The 16,464-nt window shown below is 38.7% G+C and overlaps 1 protein-coding gene across 3 annotated transcripts in view; it reads left to right on the forward strand.

Moving 5' to 3' along the window:
* LOC113020565 (myosin heavy chain, fast skeletal muscle) overlaps nucleotides 1–14,202 on the forward strand; it is a 28,110-nt gene extending 13,908 nt beyond the window's left edge. Inside the window, exons 1-41 of one of the 3 annotated variants that reach the window (XM_026164632.1) lie at nucleotides 3,027–3,064; nucleotides 3,269–3,326; nucleotides 3,415–3,637; nucleotides 3,727–3,870; nucleotides 3,965–4,121; nucleotides 4,306–4,333; nucleotides 4,423–4,534; nucleotides 4,622–4,714; nucleotides 4,803–4,866; nucleotides 5,157–5,255; nucleotides 5,855–5,958; nucleotides 6,056–6,194; nucleotides 6,280–6,398; nucleotides 6,498–6,647; nucleotides 6,732–6,902; nucleotides 6,990–7,296; nucleotides 7,449–7,522; nucleotides 7,666–7,753; nucleotides 7,836–7,953; nucleotides 8,067–8,190; nucleotides 8,272–8,408; nucleotides 8,512–8,767; nucleotides 8,958–9,200; nucleotides 9,315–9,491; nucleotides 9,584–9,729; nucleotides 9,825–9,915; nucleotides 10,019–10,408; nucleotides 10,514–10,640; nucleotides 10,767–10,885; nucleotides 11,102–11,298; nucleotides 11,399–11,582; nucleotides 11,675–11,840; nucleotides 11,974–12,098; nucleotides 12,218–12,526; nucleotides 12,614–12,817; nucleotides 12,900–13,025; nucleotides 13,113–13,283; nucleotides 13,425–13,529; nucleotides 13,620–13,715; nucleotides 13,830–13,961; nucleotides 14,151–14,202. In XM_026164632.1, coding sequence (XP_026020417.1) covers nucleotides 3,434–3,637; nucleotides 3,727–3,870; nucleotides 3,965–4,121; nucleotides 4,306–4,333; nucleotides 4,423–4,534; nucleotides 4,622–4,714; nucleotides 4,803–4,866; nucleotides 5,157–5,255; nucleotides 5,855–5,958; nucleotides 6,056–6,194; nucleotides 6,280–6,398; nucleotides 6,498–6,647; nucleotides 6,732–6,902; nucleotides 6,990–7,296; nucleotides 7,449–7,522; nucleotides 7,666–7,753; nucleotides 7,836–7,953; nucleotides 8,067–8,190; nucleotides 8,272–8,408; nucleotides 8,512–8,767; nucleotides 8,958–9,200; nucleotides 9,315–9,491; nucleotides 9,584–9,729; nucleotides 9,825–9,915; nucleotides 10,019–10,408; nucleotides 10,514–10,640; nucleotides 10,767–10,885; nucleotides 11,102–11,298; nucleotides 11,399–11,582; nucleotides 11,675–11,840; nucleotides 11,974–12,098; nucleotides 12,218–12,526; nucleotides 12,614–12,817; nucleotides 12,900–13,025; nucleotides 13,113–13,283; nucleotides 13,425–13,529; nucleotides 13,620–13,715; nucleotides 13,830–13,961; nucleotides 14,151–14,168 — 5,814 coding nt within the window. In that variant the 5' untranslated portion in view covers nucleotides 3,027–3,064; nucleotides 3,269–3,326; nucleotides 3,415–3,433 and the 3' untranslated portion in view covers nucleotides 14,169–14,202. Of the gene's footprint in view, nucleotides 1–3,026; nucleotides 3,065–3,268; nucleotides 3,327–3,414; nucleotides 3,638–3,726; nucleotides 3,871–3,964; nucleotides 4,122–4,305; nucleotides 4,334–4,422; nucleotides 4,535–4,621; nucleotides 4,715–4,802; nucleotides 4,867–5,156; nucleotides 5,256–5,854; nucleotides 5,959–6,055; nucleotides 6,195–6,279; nucleotides 6,399–6,497; nucleotides 6,648–6,731; nucleotides 6,903–6,989; nucleotides 7,297–7,448; nucleotides 7,523–7,665; nucleotides 7,754–7,835; nucleotides 7,954–8,066; nucleotides 8,191–8,271; nucleotides 8,409–8,511; nucleotides 8,768–8,957; nucleotides 9,201–9,314; nucleotides 9,492–9,583; nucleotides 9,730–9,824; nucleotides 9,916–10,018; nucleotides 10,409–10,513; nucleotides 10,641–10,766; nucleotides 10,886–11,101; nucleotides 11,299–11,398; nucleotides 11,583–11,674; nucleotides 11,841–11,973; nucleotides 12,099–12,217; nucleotides 12,527–12,613; nucleotides 12,818–12,899; nucleotides 13,026–13,112; nucleotides 13,284–13,424; nucleotides 13,530–13,619; nucleotides 13,716–13,829; nucleotides 13,962–14,150 lie in introns of those variants that run through there. The other 2 variants (XM_026164633.1, XM_026164634.1) reach the window with 2 other exon arrangements.
* The last annotated feature ends 2,262 nt before the right edge of the window (nucleotides 14,203–16,464 follow it).

Consider the following 16,464-nt stretch of genomic DNA (forward strand, 5'->3'; position numbering starts at 1 on the left):
GGGGTTAGAAAATGTTTAGCTGCCCCTCCGGTGGTCCTCCTTGGGCTCTCGCACTCTGGGGCCTCTGGATGTCTGGGGCCTGGATCTCCTCCATGCCTGCTTCATGCCTTGTGGGACAGGGCTATTACATGGGGAAACCTTGTAATAGGTGCACACGGGTGTCCACTGTTCATAGACATAAACTACACCTTTATTGGCTGCTATTTCCATGCACAATGTGCGCTGTCGGTCCTGCTTGCTACACAATAACATTCAACATTTCGTATTTACTGCTGTTTACACTTAGCTAGATTAATGTGATGGTTTTGTTTTTAGTATGTTGCTCTGTTGTTGTTGTTTTTTTGCTTGTTTTCTCTTCTTTTTCTCTCAACAGGTGATCCAGGAGATTTTATTTTTCTTTTTTTTCTCTTCTTTCTCTTTTTAAGTGCCTTCTCTCACTGTCCCTCTTCCCTTTTGTTTTTCTTTTCCTTCATCTTTCTTTCTCCCTTTCCTATCCCTCAGTCATGTCTGTCCCGTCTGTAACAACTGAAAATAAAATAAAATAAATAATAACAACAAAGGTCGATCAAATGGACCAATACGGCAAGGCCATGATGATCCATTTGGCAAAGTGAATCCATTGGGTACAAACAAAGCAAGATGCGAACGAAAAATAAAAACAACAAAAACAAAGAAACAGACAAAAAACAAAACAAACAAACAAACAAAACAACAAAACAACCCCCCCCCCCCCTACACACACACGAACCCCCCCCCCCCCCCCCCCCCAAAAAAAAACAAACAAAAACAAAAAACTCAGCACCAAGTATCATTTTCTAAAGTCACAATTCTTTGGGTATATACCCAACACACACATTTTTGCTTCAACAGGTATATTTACTCCAACAATCTTAGATAAAGTTTGCGTGATTGATTTCCAGTACTGCTGTAATTTTGGACAGCTCCATACACAGTGAAAAAGAGTGCCCTTCTCGTCTAAACATTTACTGCAGCTATCTGGGATGACAGGCGACCAGCGATTCAGTTTGACTGGGGTTCTGATCCACCCTTTAGTGTGGTCTCTATGACTCTTGTGCCAGGAGCTTGTTCCTGTGCTGCTATGATTAGTGCCTCTGTGCTATATTTCAGTCCAGTTATGTACAGCCATTGGTAGGATTTCTTGATATCAGCCAATTCTTCTAACAAAGGTAGAAGGCAGGCGCCATCCTTCCATGGTGGTTCCTGTTCTTGTTCCTCTTCTTTTTTGGGTTTCAACTGCCTGACGTATTCACTAAGTACACTATTAGTTGTGGCCATCTTCCTGATGCACTCATGGATGTTTGTTGTTTAATCCTGCTGATTATGATTCTATGAAGGGTTGCATAACATACAGGAACTACATCATCTGTACTTACTGTTCTTTGATAAGAAAAGAAAACCTACAATCTTTTGTCTTTTGTTGTAAAAGAACCATATAGCATTACATTATGACCAGCAAATTTAAGAATTATCATGGAAGCAAAGACGAAAGAGTAGGGAAGGAGTTAAGATGGTTCAGCAAAACCTTGACTTCACTCCTTGCTATTCCTCTCCCTTCTCAAACTCACAATAATTATTTTAACTCTATCTCTGTATTGTATTTACTGTATTTAAATTCATTTATAAATCTAACCATGATGATTTTTGATGGTCAGTATCTGACAAAGTCTGCCTACAATTTTTTTTTATTTGGGGTGGTCGGGGTTCAATCAAATATATATTACATAAATATTAGTGCCTGTATGGGTAGCAAGTGATAGCAAAGTGGTCATTTATACAATGGTTCGGAAGGGAGTCATGCTCTTCTGTAATGCCAGGGCTAAAAGGAAGCAGATGAAGTCAGTTGTTTTCCTGTTTTGGTTATAGCTCCTCCTTAATCACATGTGTCTACTCTGCAATTTCTTTTTTTCTTTTTTTTGCTCTGCTGCCTGATTCCAAGAGTTATAGTTAAAATGCACAACCTCTTGTACTTTATCCCTTATCTATAAATCCATACTTTTTAGCAAATTAAATATGAATATTAAACAATAAAAAGAGAGAAAGAAAGTACATAAATTAAGATTAAGCTTATGTTGGGTTATGGTGTTAATATCATTTCTAAATGTGTCCTATAAATACATCTTTCTCTTGTGCCAAACACAAATCGCTTCCCTTTGCTGGATTTATTTTCAAATAAGCTGGCAAGCTGCTGGTAAGATGGCAAATATTAAGCCAACTCCATGCAAAACTTGGAAATGAAAGTTAACCACAGGGTTTCTCTTCTGTAAATCATTTAGCACTCACTCAATACATCAAAAATTAAAACCTATGTATTTCCTAGGAGATATACAACACCTGTCTGGCATAAACAGAAAGTCTTACCATGAATTTTATTTCCGATGTCTGAGATTTCTATGCTCTGTAACAGAACACCAGTGACATTTCAAGACTTCTCCAAATTTAAATCCATTACTGGCTGTGATATTACATTAACAGGACACGCATGTGCTTAGTATAAGCTATGTGAACTTAATATCTGTTTCCCTTCAACATTTATTTGAATAAATAATCTACAAACCATGCAATACAGTATTATAATTTGCTTTAGACATTTTGTGGGCATTACTGATCTCCTAAAAATGCAGTTTATATACTTTCAGTGAAATATGAACCAAATGACATTTAATACTGTTTTTTTAAAAATAAGAACCATAATTATATTGATTGTAAAAATAGTTTTAATAAAAGAAAGATTTGAGTTGATGCCATTTAAGTATAATGTAATTAATCTGCCATTATTATTGCATATAATTTGTTCTTTAATAAAATAAAGAAATTAAATGTATATACATTTATTATTGTACGTATTATTATTAAAATCCTCTGTAAAATGGTAATTTGATGTGTAGAAAATGACGCATTAGCTTATTTTTGACCATATCTATCAGCAAGGTGTCAGAGAATCCTGACCAAACTTAGTGAGCTGCAAATGCTGAGGAAGCAGATCCGATGTGTATAAAAGCAGGAGCTCTGAGTGTTTGCTCTAACTGAAAGGCTTCTAAGGCAGGTGAGTAGAGTCAACATTTTCCTCTGCCATGTCTCTGCTGTGAGTTAATAGATTATTTGTTTTAGTAATCAGTTACTTAAATTATTTTACACACTGATACATTTTTGTGAACATTTTGTTTTTAAATATATTCTTAAAGTCTTTTACAAAATCTACAAGTCAATAGAAAAAGTGCATGAATCTACCTTTAACCTTATTTTATAGTGCCTTGACATACACAGGATCACAGGATACCAAGGAATTTCTGTTTGCATCAGCTGAGGTAAATTCCATAAAACCAAAACAATGGAGATTAATTGTGGGTTGCATAACAAACATATGATTTATTTTTCAATCGATCATATTTTCAGTCTTGATTAAAGTGCCACCATGAGCACTGACGCGGAGATGGAGCAGTATGGCGCGGCGGCCATTTACCTCCGCAAGCCAGAGAGGGAGAGGATTGAAGCCCAGACTGCTCCATTTGATGCCAAGACGGCCTTCTTTGTGACTGTTCCTGATGAGATGTATGTCAAGGGCAAACTTACCAAGAAGGAGGGTGGTAAAGCCACTGTTGAGACAGAGGGAGGAAAGGTAGATGAATAATCTATGTACTTAATTCATGTGTTTAATATGCACTGTGTAATTGTAAAAGTTGAGGCTGATTTACATTTTCTATTCAGACGGTCACTGTAAAGGAGGATGAAATCCACCCTAGAAACCCTCCAAAGTTTGATAAGATGGAGGACATGGCCATGATGACCCACCTTAATGAGCCATCTGTGCTGTTTAACCTCAAAGAGCGTTATGCATCATGGATGATCTACGTAAGTTTTCACTTTCCTATGTTTGCTGTGTGTAAAATGAACGTATCATGCTGATCTGTAAATGTTTAAATGATATTTATTGTCTATGATACAGACCTACTCTGGGTTGTTCTGCGTTGTCGTCAATCCCTACAAGTGGCTTCCTGTATATGATGCTACATGTGTAGGAGCATACAGAGGAAAGAAGAGGATTGAGGCTCCACCCCACATCTTCTCCATCTCTGACAATGCCTATCAGTTCATGCTTACTGGTAATGTCAATTACTGTTAATATGTTTTAATACAAATTATAGACATTACCTTAAATTTCAGTTTATTGAAGTTGTCATTAATCCTTGCAAATAAATAGTTTCTTAGCACTTTATTAATTAACCTTATAGTTATTAAAGAAATGATGAAAGCAGGATTCATGAACCTTGTATGCTTTTATTTTAGATCGTGAGAACCAGTCTGTCCTGATTACGTGAGTATATTACAAATCTGTGTGTAAAATCTATACAAAACTTTAAGATACTGAAGCTGAAATTTAACAATGTGTCCCATAAACCCCAGCGGAGAATCTGGTGCAGGAAAGACTGTCAACACCAAACGTGTCATCCAGTACTTTGCAACAATTGCAGCTCTTGGTGGTAAGAAGGCTGAGCCAACACCTGGCAAAATGCAGGTAGATTCTTTATTTAGTATCAAGCTACTTGCAACAGAAAAATAAAATAGAAACTTCAGCTCACATAAACACAATATATTCTTGCAGGGCTCTCTTGAGGATCAGATTGTTGCTGCCAACCCTCTGTTGGAGGCCTATGGTAATGCCAAGACTGTGAGGAATGACAACTCCTCTCGTTTTGTAAGTAATTAAGAGTGAGTTAAAGTAAGTCAGATATTTACTATTTGCTTTCAGAAAAGACAATGCTAATAAAGATTTTCCACTCTAGGGTAAATTCATCAGGATTCACTTCGGTACTACTGGCAAGCTGTCTTCAGCTGATATTGAAACATGTAAGTTTGAACCAGTCTACATTGTACTTATCTGTGCTAGAAATGTTTCTTAACTACTCAATTCAATTTATTTTATATTTATATATTTAGTTCAATGCAGTACATCAAAAAAAAAGACTTGGGTACATAATTAGTAAATTATGTAATAAGTAAAGTAACAGAATTGAAATCACTCCCATGACTCTTTTGATAATCTATGAAAATGGTAGGCTTGACATGAAATGTTAGTCTGTCATGCCTTATGTCTACATGACATGTCTACACTCTCCAACTGAATTTGTTGTTCTTAGATCTGCTGGAGAAGTCCCGTGTCACCTTCCAGTTGTCTGCTGAGAGAAGCTACCATATCTTCTATCAGCTGATGACAGGCCACAAGCCTGAGCTCCTGGGTATGACAACTTTAATTATTTATGACACTAACTAACTTTGATTGAATTGAATTCAACTATATATGGACAGTTCATATAACAACAACAATATTTTTAAATGTTGTATACCAGTATATAACGACTATTAATTGTACTATTAAAATATAGTGTATTAATTATAATTAATCAATATTAACTAATTAATTATTTAATTATAGTATTAAAATACAATTTAATTTTTGCACAATATCAGATATTATATGGTAATGTATAAACCCTGTAGTATTAAAGAGAAAACCCCAACCGATGATGAGAATTGCCTATGAGCCGACACTTGGCAATGATGGAATAGAAGAATTGCATTTTAACAAGAAAACCAAAACTCTCCAAACCCAGGCTCAGACAGGGGTACACAACTAGGGGATGTTTTACTCTGACCTGATCCATTCTTAACCATAAGCTAATTTAAAGAAGAATTTTTAAGCAGAATCTTCAAAGTAACAAACATGTCTTTCTCCTGAATATAAAGGCTGAAGGCTTTGCTTCCCATTTCATGTTTGAAAAGATTGCAAACAATATACTAAAAATACCTCACTGATTTTCGGTATTGCATTTTACAGAGGCTCTTCTGATCACAACCAACCCATATGACTACCCAATGGTCAGTCAGGGTGAAATCACAGTGAAGAGCATCAATGATGTGGAGGAGTTCATTGCAACAGATGTAAAATCGCATTTGTCTTTGGATTTGTATACTTAACTATAAATGAAGTGTTTTTAAAAATAACATAAATTGTTGCTTTCATTCTTGTGTCGTACAGACTGCTATTGACATCTTGGGCTTTACTGCTGAAGAGAAGTTAAGCATCTACAAGCTGACTGGTGCTGTGATGCATCATGGCAACATGAAATTTAAGCAGAAGCAGCGTGAAGAGCAGGCTGAACCTGATGGCACCGAGGGTATTGTGAAAAATTTCTATAATGGAGAAATGTTTGAAGTATTTGTATTTATTAGGTATTATAATGATTTGTTTTAATCCAACAGTGGCTGACAAGATTGCGTACCTACTGGGCCTGAACTCGGCTGATATGCTGAAAGCTTTGTGCTACCCAAGAGTCAAGGTTGGCAATGAGATGGTGACCAAAGGTCAGACCGTCCCACAGGTAATTTAAAAAAGGGAGACTTGTATAATCATATTATATTTATAAACATTATAGCTGTATTCATATGGTTTTGTATCATTATAAATTCTTGTTTGCCAGGTCAACAATGCTGTCTCGGCTCTGTGCAAATCTATCTATGAGAAAATGTTCTTGTGGATGGTTATCCGTATCAATGAGATGCTGGACACAAAGCAGCCCAGACAGTTCTTCATTGGAGTGCTGGATATCGCTGGGTTTGAGATCTTTGATGTGAGCACTTGAAACATTTCACCACATTTGCTAAATGTTAAATACTGTATTGCCATGAAGTTAAACATGTTTGTAATGTTACAGTTCAACAGCTTGGAGCAACTCTGCATCAACTTCACCAATGAGAAACTGCAACAGTTTTTCAACCATCACATGTTTGTCCTGGAGCAAGAGGAGTACAAGAAAGAAGGCATTCATTGGGAGTTCATTGACTTTGGTATGGACTTGGCTGCCTGCATTGAGCTTATTGAGAAGGTAAACAGCTACTATGGAAGAAATTTACATATGGGTGCATATGTTACCTCCCTTGAAATTTTAATATGACATGTGACATTTTCTCAGCCAATGGGCATCTTCTCCATCCTTGAAGAGGAGTGCATGTTCCCCAAGGCCTCTGACACAACTTTCAAGAACAAGCTGCACGATCAGCATCTTGGCAAGACCAAATGCTTCGAGAAGCCAAAGCCTGCAAAGGGCAAGGCTGAGGCACACTTCTCCCTGGTTCACTATGCTGGTACAGTGGACTACAATATCACTGGCTGGCTGGACAAGAACAAGGACCCACTGAATGACTCAGTTGTTCAGCTCTACCAGAAGTCTTCAAACAAACTAATGTGCTTCCTTTATGCAGCCCATGCTGGAGCTGATGGTAAGAAACAAAAGTGCTCACAAGCTAGCGTGTCCAGTACAGATAGTATGTATCTGTGTAATAACTATAATGTGCATACTGCAGGCTAATACGTATACTGTGAAAAATATTCATTAAATTCCAATAATGAAATTTACTGTTTATGAAAACAGAGGCTGCTGGTGGTGGCAAGAAGGGTGGTAAGAAGAAGGGTGGTTCCTTCCAGACTGTGTCTGCTCTTTTCAGAGTATGTATCGATTTATAATTAAAATAAATAAATAAATAAATAAATAAATAAATAAATAAATAAATAAATAAATAAATAAATAAATAAATAAATGCTAATTTTTAAATAGTAATAACCTATTATCTAATGATGCTGATCTACAGGAGAATCTGGCCAAGCTGATGACCAACTTAAGAAGCACTCATCCTCACTTTGTCCGTTGCCTGATTCCCAATGAGACAAAGACCCCAGGTACCCCACAGTAATATTAACTGTAAAAATGACAGTAAGAATATAGAAAAGATTTGAAACATTATGCATTTCTGACTCTCAGGTCTTATGGAGAACGCCCTGGTCATCCACCAGCTGAGGTGTAACGGTGTACTAGAGGGCATCAGAATCTGCAGAAAGGGTTTCCCCAGCAGAATCCTCTATGGTGACTTCAAGCAGAGGTGACAGCACATTACAATATTGGAAAGGAAAAATGGTTTCATTGTTGTTGTAAAGGACAAACTTGAATATGATGGAAGAAAAATCTAAGTAACAACCTGATTCTCTCTTGAAGATACAAAGTGTTGAATGCCAGTGTCATCCCTGAGGGACAGTTCATTGACAACAAGAAAGCTTCAGAGAAGCTGCTTGGCTCCATTGATGTGGATCACACACAGTACATGTTTGGGCACACAAAGGTACACTTTGTTATATTAATAGACATTTTGAAAAAAAACTCTCAATATCCACGTATACATATGTTTTCAATGATTAAATAGGTGTTCTTCAAAGCTGGTCTGCTGGGCACTCTTGAGGAGATGAGAGATGAGAAACTGGCTGAGCTGGTGACCATGACTCAGGCTCTCTGCAGAGGATACGTCATGAGGAAAGAGTTTGTGAAGATGATGGAGAGGAGGTAACATTATCATACTAAACTCTATTGTATTCTCTTTTGTATTTCCTTCCTCATATTAAGATCCTACGACACTAAAAGTAACACTCTCATGTTTGGTTTTTAGAGAATCTATCTTCTCCATCCAGTACAACATCCGTTCTTTCATGAATGTCAAGAACTGGCCATGGCTGAAACTGTACTTCAAGATCAAGCCTCTTCTGAAGAGTGCTGAGACTGAGAAGGAGTTGCAGAACATGAAGGAGAACTATGAGAAGATGAAGACAGACCTGGCTACTGCTCTGGCTAAGAAGAAGGAACTGGAAGAGAAGATGGTCAGCCTGCTGCAGGAGAAGAATGACCTGCAACTTCAAGTGGCTGCAGTAAGTAGTAGAGAAAAGTATACATTGCACCTGTAGTTCATGTATATAAGGTAGATATAAAAGGACCACCTGTTTGTCTCATCCTCTGATTATTTATTTGCTAAAAGTGTAGTTAAAATTACAATCAAGAAAACACTAGGACAATGTGACTCACAAATAATCTAACTTGTGTGTTCAACATGTATTATAGGAAGTTGACAATCTCTCTGATGCTGAAGAAAGGTGTGAGGGGCTCATTAAGAGCAAGATCCAGCTCGAGGCCAAACTCAAAGAGACAAGTGAGAGACTGGAGGATGAAGAGGAAATCAATGCTGAGCTGACTGCTAAGAAGAGGAAGCTGGAGGATGAATGCTCTGAGCTGAAGAAGGACATTGATGACTTGGAGCTCACCTTGGCCAAAGTGGAGAAGGAGAAACATGCCACAGAAAACAAGGTTCAATTTATCTATATCTGAGAGGAAAAATGACTCTAAATGAAAATATATTAATTCTTTCCTGAGATATAGTTGTTAAGTTATATTTAAATACATCCTTTGTACAATTCTTAGGTGAAAAACCTGACAGAGGAGATGGCATCTCAGGATGAGGCCATTGCCAAGTTAACAAAGGAGAAGAAAGCCTTACAAGAAGCCCATCAGCAAACACTGGATGATCTCCAGGCAGAGGAGGACAAAGTCAACACTCTGACCAAGGCCAAGACAAAGCTGGAACAGCAAGTTGATGATGTAAGAAAATTATAATCATATAGCTTTTTAATGGAAAGAGTATTGAATCATTGTCTTTCCAACCACTTGAATCAACTGACATGACTTTATAGCTTGAGGGTTCACTGGAGCAAGAGAAGAAGCTCCGCATGGACCTTGAGAGAGCCAAGAGGAAGCTGGAGGGAGATCTGAAACTGGCCCAGGAATCCATAATGGATCTGGAGAATGACAAGCAGCAGTCTGATGAGAAAATCAAGAAGTAGGGCTTTTTTTGTAAATAATTTTCTTTACACACACTGCATTGCAATAATCATATGGACTATGATCGTAAAACCATACTTCTTCCACACCAAGGAAGGACTTTGAAATCAGCCAACTTCTCAGCAAAATTGAAGATGAACAATCCCTTGGTGCTCAACTTCAGAAGAAGATTAAAGAACTTCAGGTAACACTAATGACCAGTGTTCATAAAGAATATTGTTCATTATAAGTCAAAAACCTAGTTTAGTTTAGGTTCTAATCGATAAATCCAAATAATTTCAAACTAGGCTCGTATTGAGGAGCTGGAAGAGGAGATTGAGGCTGAGAGGGCAGCTCGGGCTAAGGTAGAGAAGCAGAGAGCAGACCTCTCCAGGGAGCTTGAAGAGATCAGTGAGAGGCTCGAGGAAGCTGGTGGAGCAACAGCTGCTCAGATTGAGATGAACAAGAAGCGAGAGGCTGAGTTCCAGAAACTGCGTCGTGATCTTGAGGAATCAACTCTGCAGCATGAAGCTACTGCAGCAGCTCTCCGTAAGAAGCAGGCTGACACTGTTGCAGAGCTCGGAGAGCAGATCGACAACCTCCAGCGTGTCAAACAGAAGCTGGAGAAAGAGAAGAGCGAGTACAAGATGGAGATTGATGACCTCTCCAGCAACATGGAGGCTGTTGCTAAAGCAAAGGTGCGGACAGTATTTATAGAGAACAGATTTTTTCTTTTTTACATTTCAGGACCGCCAAAGCAGCTCATTAACTGTTAACATGGATATGGCATTACTTGGTGACAGGGCAACTTGGAGAAAATGTGCAGGACTCTTGAGGATCAACTAAGTGAACTCAAAGCCAAAAATGATGAGAATGTTCGTCAGCTGAATGACATTAATGCCCAGAAGGCGAGACTTCAAACAGAGAATGGTAAGTGATGTATAACAAAGAAACAGTCTGTGTCTGGAAATTTGTCATTTACAGGTACCTAAAACTACAACCAATCAGTGGGTGAAATGAAACAAACTGGGCTTAATACATGTGTGTTAACTACAGGTGAGTTCAGTCGCCAGCTTGAGGAGAAAGAAGCTCTTGTTTCTCAGCTCACAAGGGGCAAGCAGGCCTTCACTCAGCAGATTGAGGAACTGAAGAGACACGTTGAGGAGGAAGTGAAGGTCTGAAATGTTTTCTCTCTTCTGTTAAATTTCAGCACTTCAAACAGAGACAAGTTTTAATCAGTTACAGAGACACTCAGTAACTCTGAGACAGATAATCCTCTAATATCTTTCTAAGGTTTTACCTCTTAAATCTTTTATCCTCTCAGCATTAGACTTTAAAATTGATTTCAACAATAAAATATCAAAATCTGAAATCAACTGTCACTTCAACAGGCCAAGAATGCCCTGGCTCATGCTGTTCAGTCAGCACGTCATGACTGTGATCTGCTGAGAGAGCAGTTTGAGGAGGAGCAGGAGGCCAAGGCTGAGCTGCAGCGAGGAATGTCCAAGGCCAACAGTGAGGTGGCTCAGTGGCGATCCAAATATGAGACTGATGCCATCCAGCGAACTGAGGAGCTGGAGGAGTCCAAGTAAGTCACCATACTTTCATTGTTTAAATTAGTTTTCAGACTTAAAACCAACCAATTCAGACTTAATCAAAACAAAATTCTAAAATTCTTTTAACAACAGGAAAAAGCTTGCCCAGCGCCTGCAGGAGGCTGAGGAATCCATTGAGGCTGTGAACTCCAAGTGTGCCTCACTGGAGAAGACCAAGCAGAGGCTGCAGGGTGAGGTGGAGGACCTCATGATTGATGTGGAGAGAGCTAATTCTCTGGCTGCCAACCTTGACAAGAAGCAGAGGAACTTTGATAAAGTAAATTTTAAACATAACCTCTGTCATCAAAGGAGAAATTACACCCATTACAACAACTAATTATTTAATTAATTAATTTTTCATTAATCTAGGTCCTGGCAGAATGGAAGCAGAAGTATGAGGAGAGCCAGGCAGAGCTGGAAGGAGCCCAAAAGGAGGCTCGTTCTCTCAGCACTGAGTTGTTCAAGATGAAGAACTCATATGAAGAGGCTCTGGATCATCTTGAGACCATGAAGAGAGAGAACAAGAACCTGCAGCGTATGCTTATCTTGCTATAGATCATATGGATATGATTCTAATGTTTATATTCATTTACAGCTTTTGTTGTGGCCAAAACATTTGCATATATCAGCTCCAAGTACTAAAACTCTTGGCTGTGTTTGCTCTGTAGAGGAGATCTCAGATCTGACTGAGCAGATTGGTGAGACTGGAAAGAGCATCCATGAGCTGGAAAAGGCCAAGAAGACTGTTGAGACTGAGAAGTCTGAAATTCAGACAGCTCTGGAGGAAGCTGAGGTAATGATTTATATATTACAAAAGAAAATATGTATTTTCCTTAAAAAAAATTAGTCCTAGTCTGTTCAATTCATATTATTAAGAGATTTATTAGTAACAGTTGTTACATTTATTTAAAGGGAACTCTGGAGCATGAGGAGGCCAAGATCCTTCGTATTCAGCTTGAGCTAAACCAGGTGAAAGGTGAGATTGACAGGAAGCTGGCAGAGAAGGACGAGGAGATGGAGCAGATCAAGAGGAACAGCCAGAGGGTGATTGACTCCATGCAGAGCACTCTGGATGCTGAGGTCAGGAGCAGGAATGATGCCCTGAGAGTCAAGAAGAAGATGGAGGGAGACCTGAATGAGATGGAGATTCAGTTGAGCCATGCCAACAGACAGGCTGCTGAGGCACAGAAACAACTGAGGAATGTCCAAGGACAGCTCAAGGTGAGTTGGTAGATTGTGTGTGTGTTTGTGTTTTTTAATTAACCTCCAAGCAAACAATGATAATATCTTTTGTTTGTTTATTAACAGGATGCCCAACTGCACCTGGATGACGCAGTCAGAGGACAGGAAGACATGAAGGAGCAGGTCGCCATGGTGGAGCGCAGAAATGGTCTGATGGTGGCTGAGATTGAGGAGCTGAGAGCCGCTCTGGAGCAGACAGAGAGAGGACGCAAAGTGGCTGAGCAGGAGTTGGTTGATGCTAGCGAGCGTGTTGGACTGCTTCACTCTCAGGTTGGTATTCATTACTTTACAAGAACTTTGAGACATCAGAGAGTGAGAATCACATCATTAAAACGGTTTCTTTTTCATTCAGAACACCAGTCTTTTGAACACCAAGAAGAAGCTGGAGGCTGACCTTGTCCAGGTTCAGGGTGAGGTGGATGATGCAGTTCAGGAAGCAAGAAATGCTGAGGAGAAGGCCAAAAAGGCTATCACTGATGTAAGTTAGTACTTTACAAGCCTTCTTTACTTTTCAAAATTCTTGTTCATGCTTGATCAATAATGCCAACACCACCCATACTTTCAGGCTGCCATGATGGCTGAGGAGCTGAAGAAGGAGCAGGACACCAGTGCTCACCTGGAGAGGATGAAGAAGAACCTGGAGGTCACAGTCAAGGACCTGCAGCACCGTCTGGATGAGGCAGAGAACCTCGCCATGAAGGGTGGCAAGAAGCAGCTCCAGAAACTGGAGTCCAGGGTATGTACTGCATATATATATGCATATATAGTTATTATTCAAGTATTAAATAAACACTTTGATGCCATCACATGATCTCCACCCATTTTCTTTCTACTCTTAATATTTATTAAAAGCTGATTACTTATCATGGCATTAAAGGTCCGTGAACTAGAAACTGAAGTTGAAGCTGAGCAGAGACGTGGAGCTGATGCTGTTAAAGGAGTCCGCAAATATGAGAGGAGAGTGAAGGAGCTCACCTACCAGGTGATTACACATTTACCTAAACATCTATTACATTTAAGTTCCTAAATTGTTTCTTCTTCAGCCGTCAGTAACAGTTTGTTGTTTATGCAGACTGAGGAGGACAAGAAGAATTTGGTCAGACTTCAGGATCTGGTGGACAAGCTGCAGCTCAAAGTCAAGGCTTACAAGAGACAGGCTGAGGAGGCTGTGAGTAAAATGTTTTGTGATTTTTACATATGGAATTCACAGCTTCATAACTGAGATATCTCTCATATATGATCAGATATGTTTTTAAATAAAACATATTGTTGCACTGAACAGGAGGAACAGGCCAACACCCACATGTCCAGACTGAGAAAGGTCCAACATGAGATGGAGGAAGCTCAGGAACGTGCTGACATTGCTGAATCTCAGGTCAACAAACTGAGAGCCAAGAGCCGTGATGCTGGAAAGGTAATTCATCTAATTTGTTTTACAAAAAAATGTACCGTTGTTTAATGGAGTTGTTTGATATAAGAGCTTTATGTTAATAATTTTCTGTGAATTGAAGAGAGTGTAGATACTATATTTACAATGTAGAATGAATTGTTTCAATGTTGATAATATGTGTTGAATAATTTTACCTTTCATTATTTTTTTCAGGGTGAAAGTGCTGAATAAGACACATTCTTTTGGAACTTTTTGGCAGTGTTCATAAAATATGAACTAACTGTTAAATTGTCCATGTATGATGTATTAATTCAATAAACACTTTCATTATGATTTCATGAAATGTAAAGAGTTTAATTTATTCTTTATTCTAAAAAAAGTCACATTCACATATACAATTTTTAACACGATAGTTTCTTCAGAATAATCGTGATTCATACCTACAGGACATCGTCCTGTGAAATGAGGACAGCACTTTTCCCTTTGTGTTCTCCCTTCTTGTGTTCAGCATTAGTGATGGCAGAGTTAAGTTAACCTTTAAAAGAAAACCATTCTTCCAGAAATATATTTGTAAGGTCAGACAATGTTGTTGGATGAGAAGGCCTGGTTCACAGTCTAATTCATTCCAAAGGTGTTTAATCAGGTTTTGGTCAGGACTCTGGCAGGCCAGTCAAGTTCTTGCACACCAAATTCCCCCATCCAATTTGTGCACTGGCACTCCATCATGTTAGACCAGGAAGGGGCTGTCCCTAAACTGTTCCCACAAAGCTAGGAGCATGAAACTGTTCAAAATGTCTTGGTGTGTTGAAACATTTCACCGGAACTAAGGGGCCAAGGCCATTTCGTGAAAAAAATAACTTCACACCGGCGCGATTCATCTCTTATCCAGAAAACATGAATACTGCAACAGTGTCAGTGTGCTTTTCTGCATCTTATGTATTGCATTGTGCCTGGTTATGTAAGGCTTTAGTGCAACTGCGTAGCCATGGAAAGCCATTCCATGAAGCTCTCTAAACACTGTTCATGAGCTAATCTGAAGACCACATGAAGTTTAGAGTGTTGTAGTGACTGACTCCAGAAAGTTGGTGACCTCTGTGCACTATGTGAGACCCTGCTTTATTAATTTATGTGGCTTACCAATACACGGCTGAGTTGCTGTGGTTCCTATTCACTTCCACTTCATTATAACACCACTAACAGTTGAATGTAGAATATTTAGTAACAAGGAATTTTCACTACTGGACTTGTTGCACAGGTGGTATTCTATAATGCTGCCATGTCGGAATTCACTGAGCTCCTGAGAGAGACCCGTTCTGCAATAAATGATTAGAGAAGAAGACTGCATGCCTAGGTGCTTGATTTTAAACATGTGTTGCCATGGAAGTTTTTGAAACAATTGAATTCAGTGCTTTGGGTGGGTAATTAAAAAATTCTCTGTAGAACAATATGCCATTTTGCATCTTTAGCAAGTTAAACATTTTAGGCTAAATATTACCATAAATTCACAGTCAAAAACTGATAATGCCTGAGATTGACCTTTTACATCCAATCTATTTACAGTTATAAAAATATTCCTTCAGACAGAGCTGTATATATGTGTTTATATTAAAATGTCCAAATTAATCTTATTACCAAACTTTAATAGGTATATTCAACAACTGCCATAATAACATCACATATTTTTTCTGGATAGTATTTGTAACTGCACTGCTCTATATATACAACTCTGGTATACATTTACTTTTGAGAAAGGCAAAGCAGTAAAAAAGACGGACCAAAATCCAGTTCGCTTGTAAAAATACAAATTGAGTTTAAGGCAGTGCAAGTCACCATAAAACAGTGTCACTGATATAATACTGTAATGCTCACTCACATATAAGGCCACAATTGGTGGTGCCTTTCTACTTTCTATTTCGGATCATGCAGTACAGCTTACCTCAACTGAAAATGTGGACAGACCTCTAACAAAATCTGATATCTCCCCCACAGCACATCTATCTATACACGTGTGTGTGTGTGTGTGTGTCTCTGTGTGTGTGTGTGTGTACATGTTTAGACATTTTTGTGAGGACAGAAAATTGGCATACTACTATACTTGTGGGGACCATCAATCCCCACAGTAAAATGAAGAGTAGAAGAGGATTTGAAATTTTGAGCTGGACATTTCCTCTGCTCTTTAATGTCACCCTATGGTCATCCCTCTCCTTGAAATATCTGTTCACAACAGCCCTTTCCATTTTTATTTGTCAAAGTCTGATACAATCACCACTCTCTCCCCAGGAACACTCTCTACCACTTTACCCAACTTACTCCAGAATTCTTTTTCTTTTCTAACTGACATCCAACTTGTGGGGCATATGTACTGACAACATTCAGAATCATCCTTTTGATTTCCAGGTTCAAACTCATGTTCCTGCCTGATACTTTATTCATCTCTACAACAGGATAGCAAGGTGTGACAAAAGAAAATAATAATGAAGTGATGTGGATAAAAAGAATAGCAAGAAGTACCAGGTCCAGTGTTCCA

The sequence above is a fragment of the Astatotilapia calliptera genome, chromosome 4, assembly GCF_900246225.1.
Source record: "Astatotilapia calliptera chromosome 4, fAstCal1.2, whole genome shotgun sequence".
In the NCBI taxonomy this organism is placed as follows: domain Eukaryota; kingdom Metazoa; phylum Chordata; class Actinopteri; order Cichliformes; family Cichlidae; genus Astatotilapia; species Astatotilapia calliptera.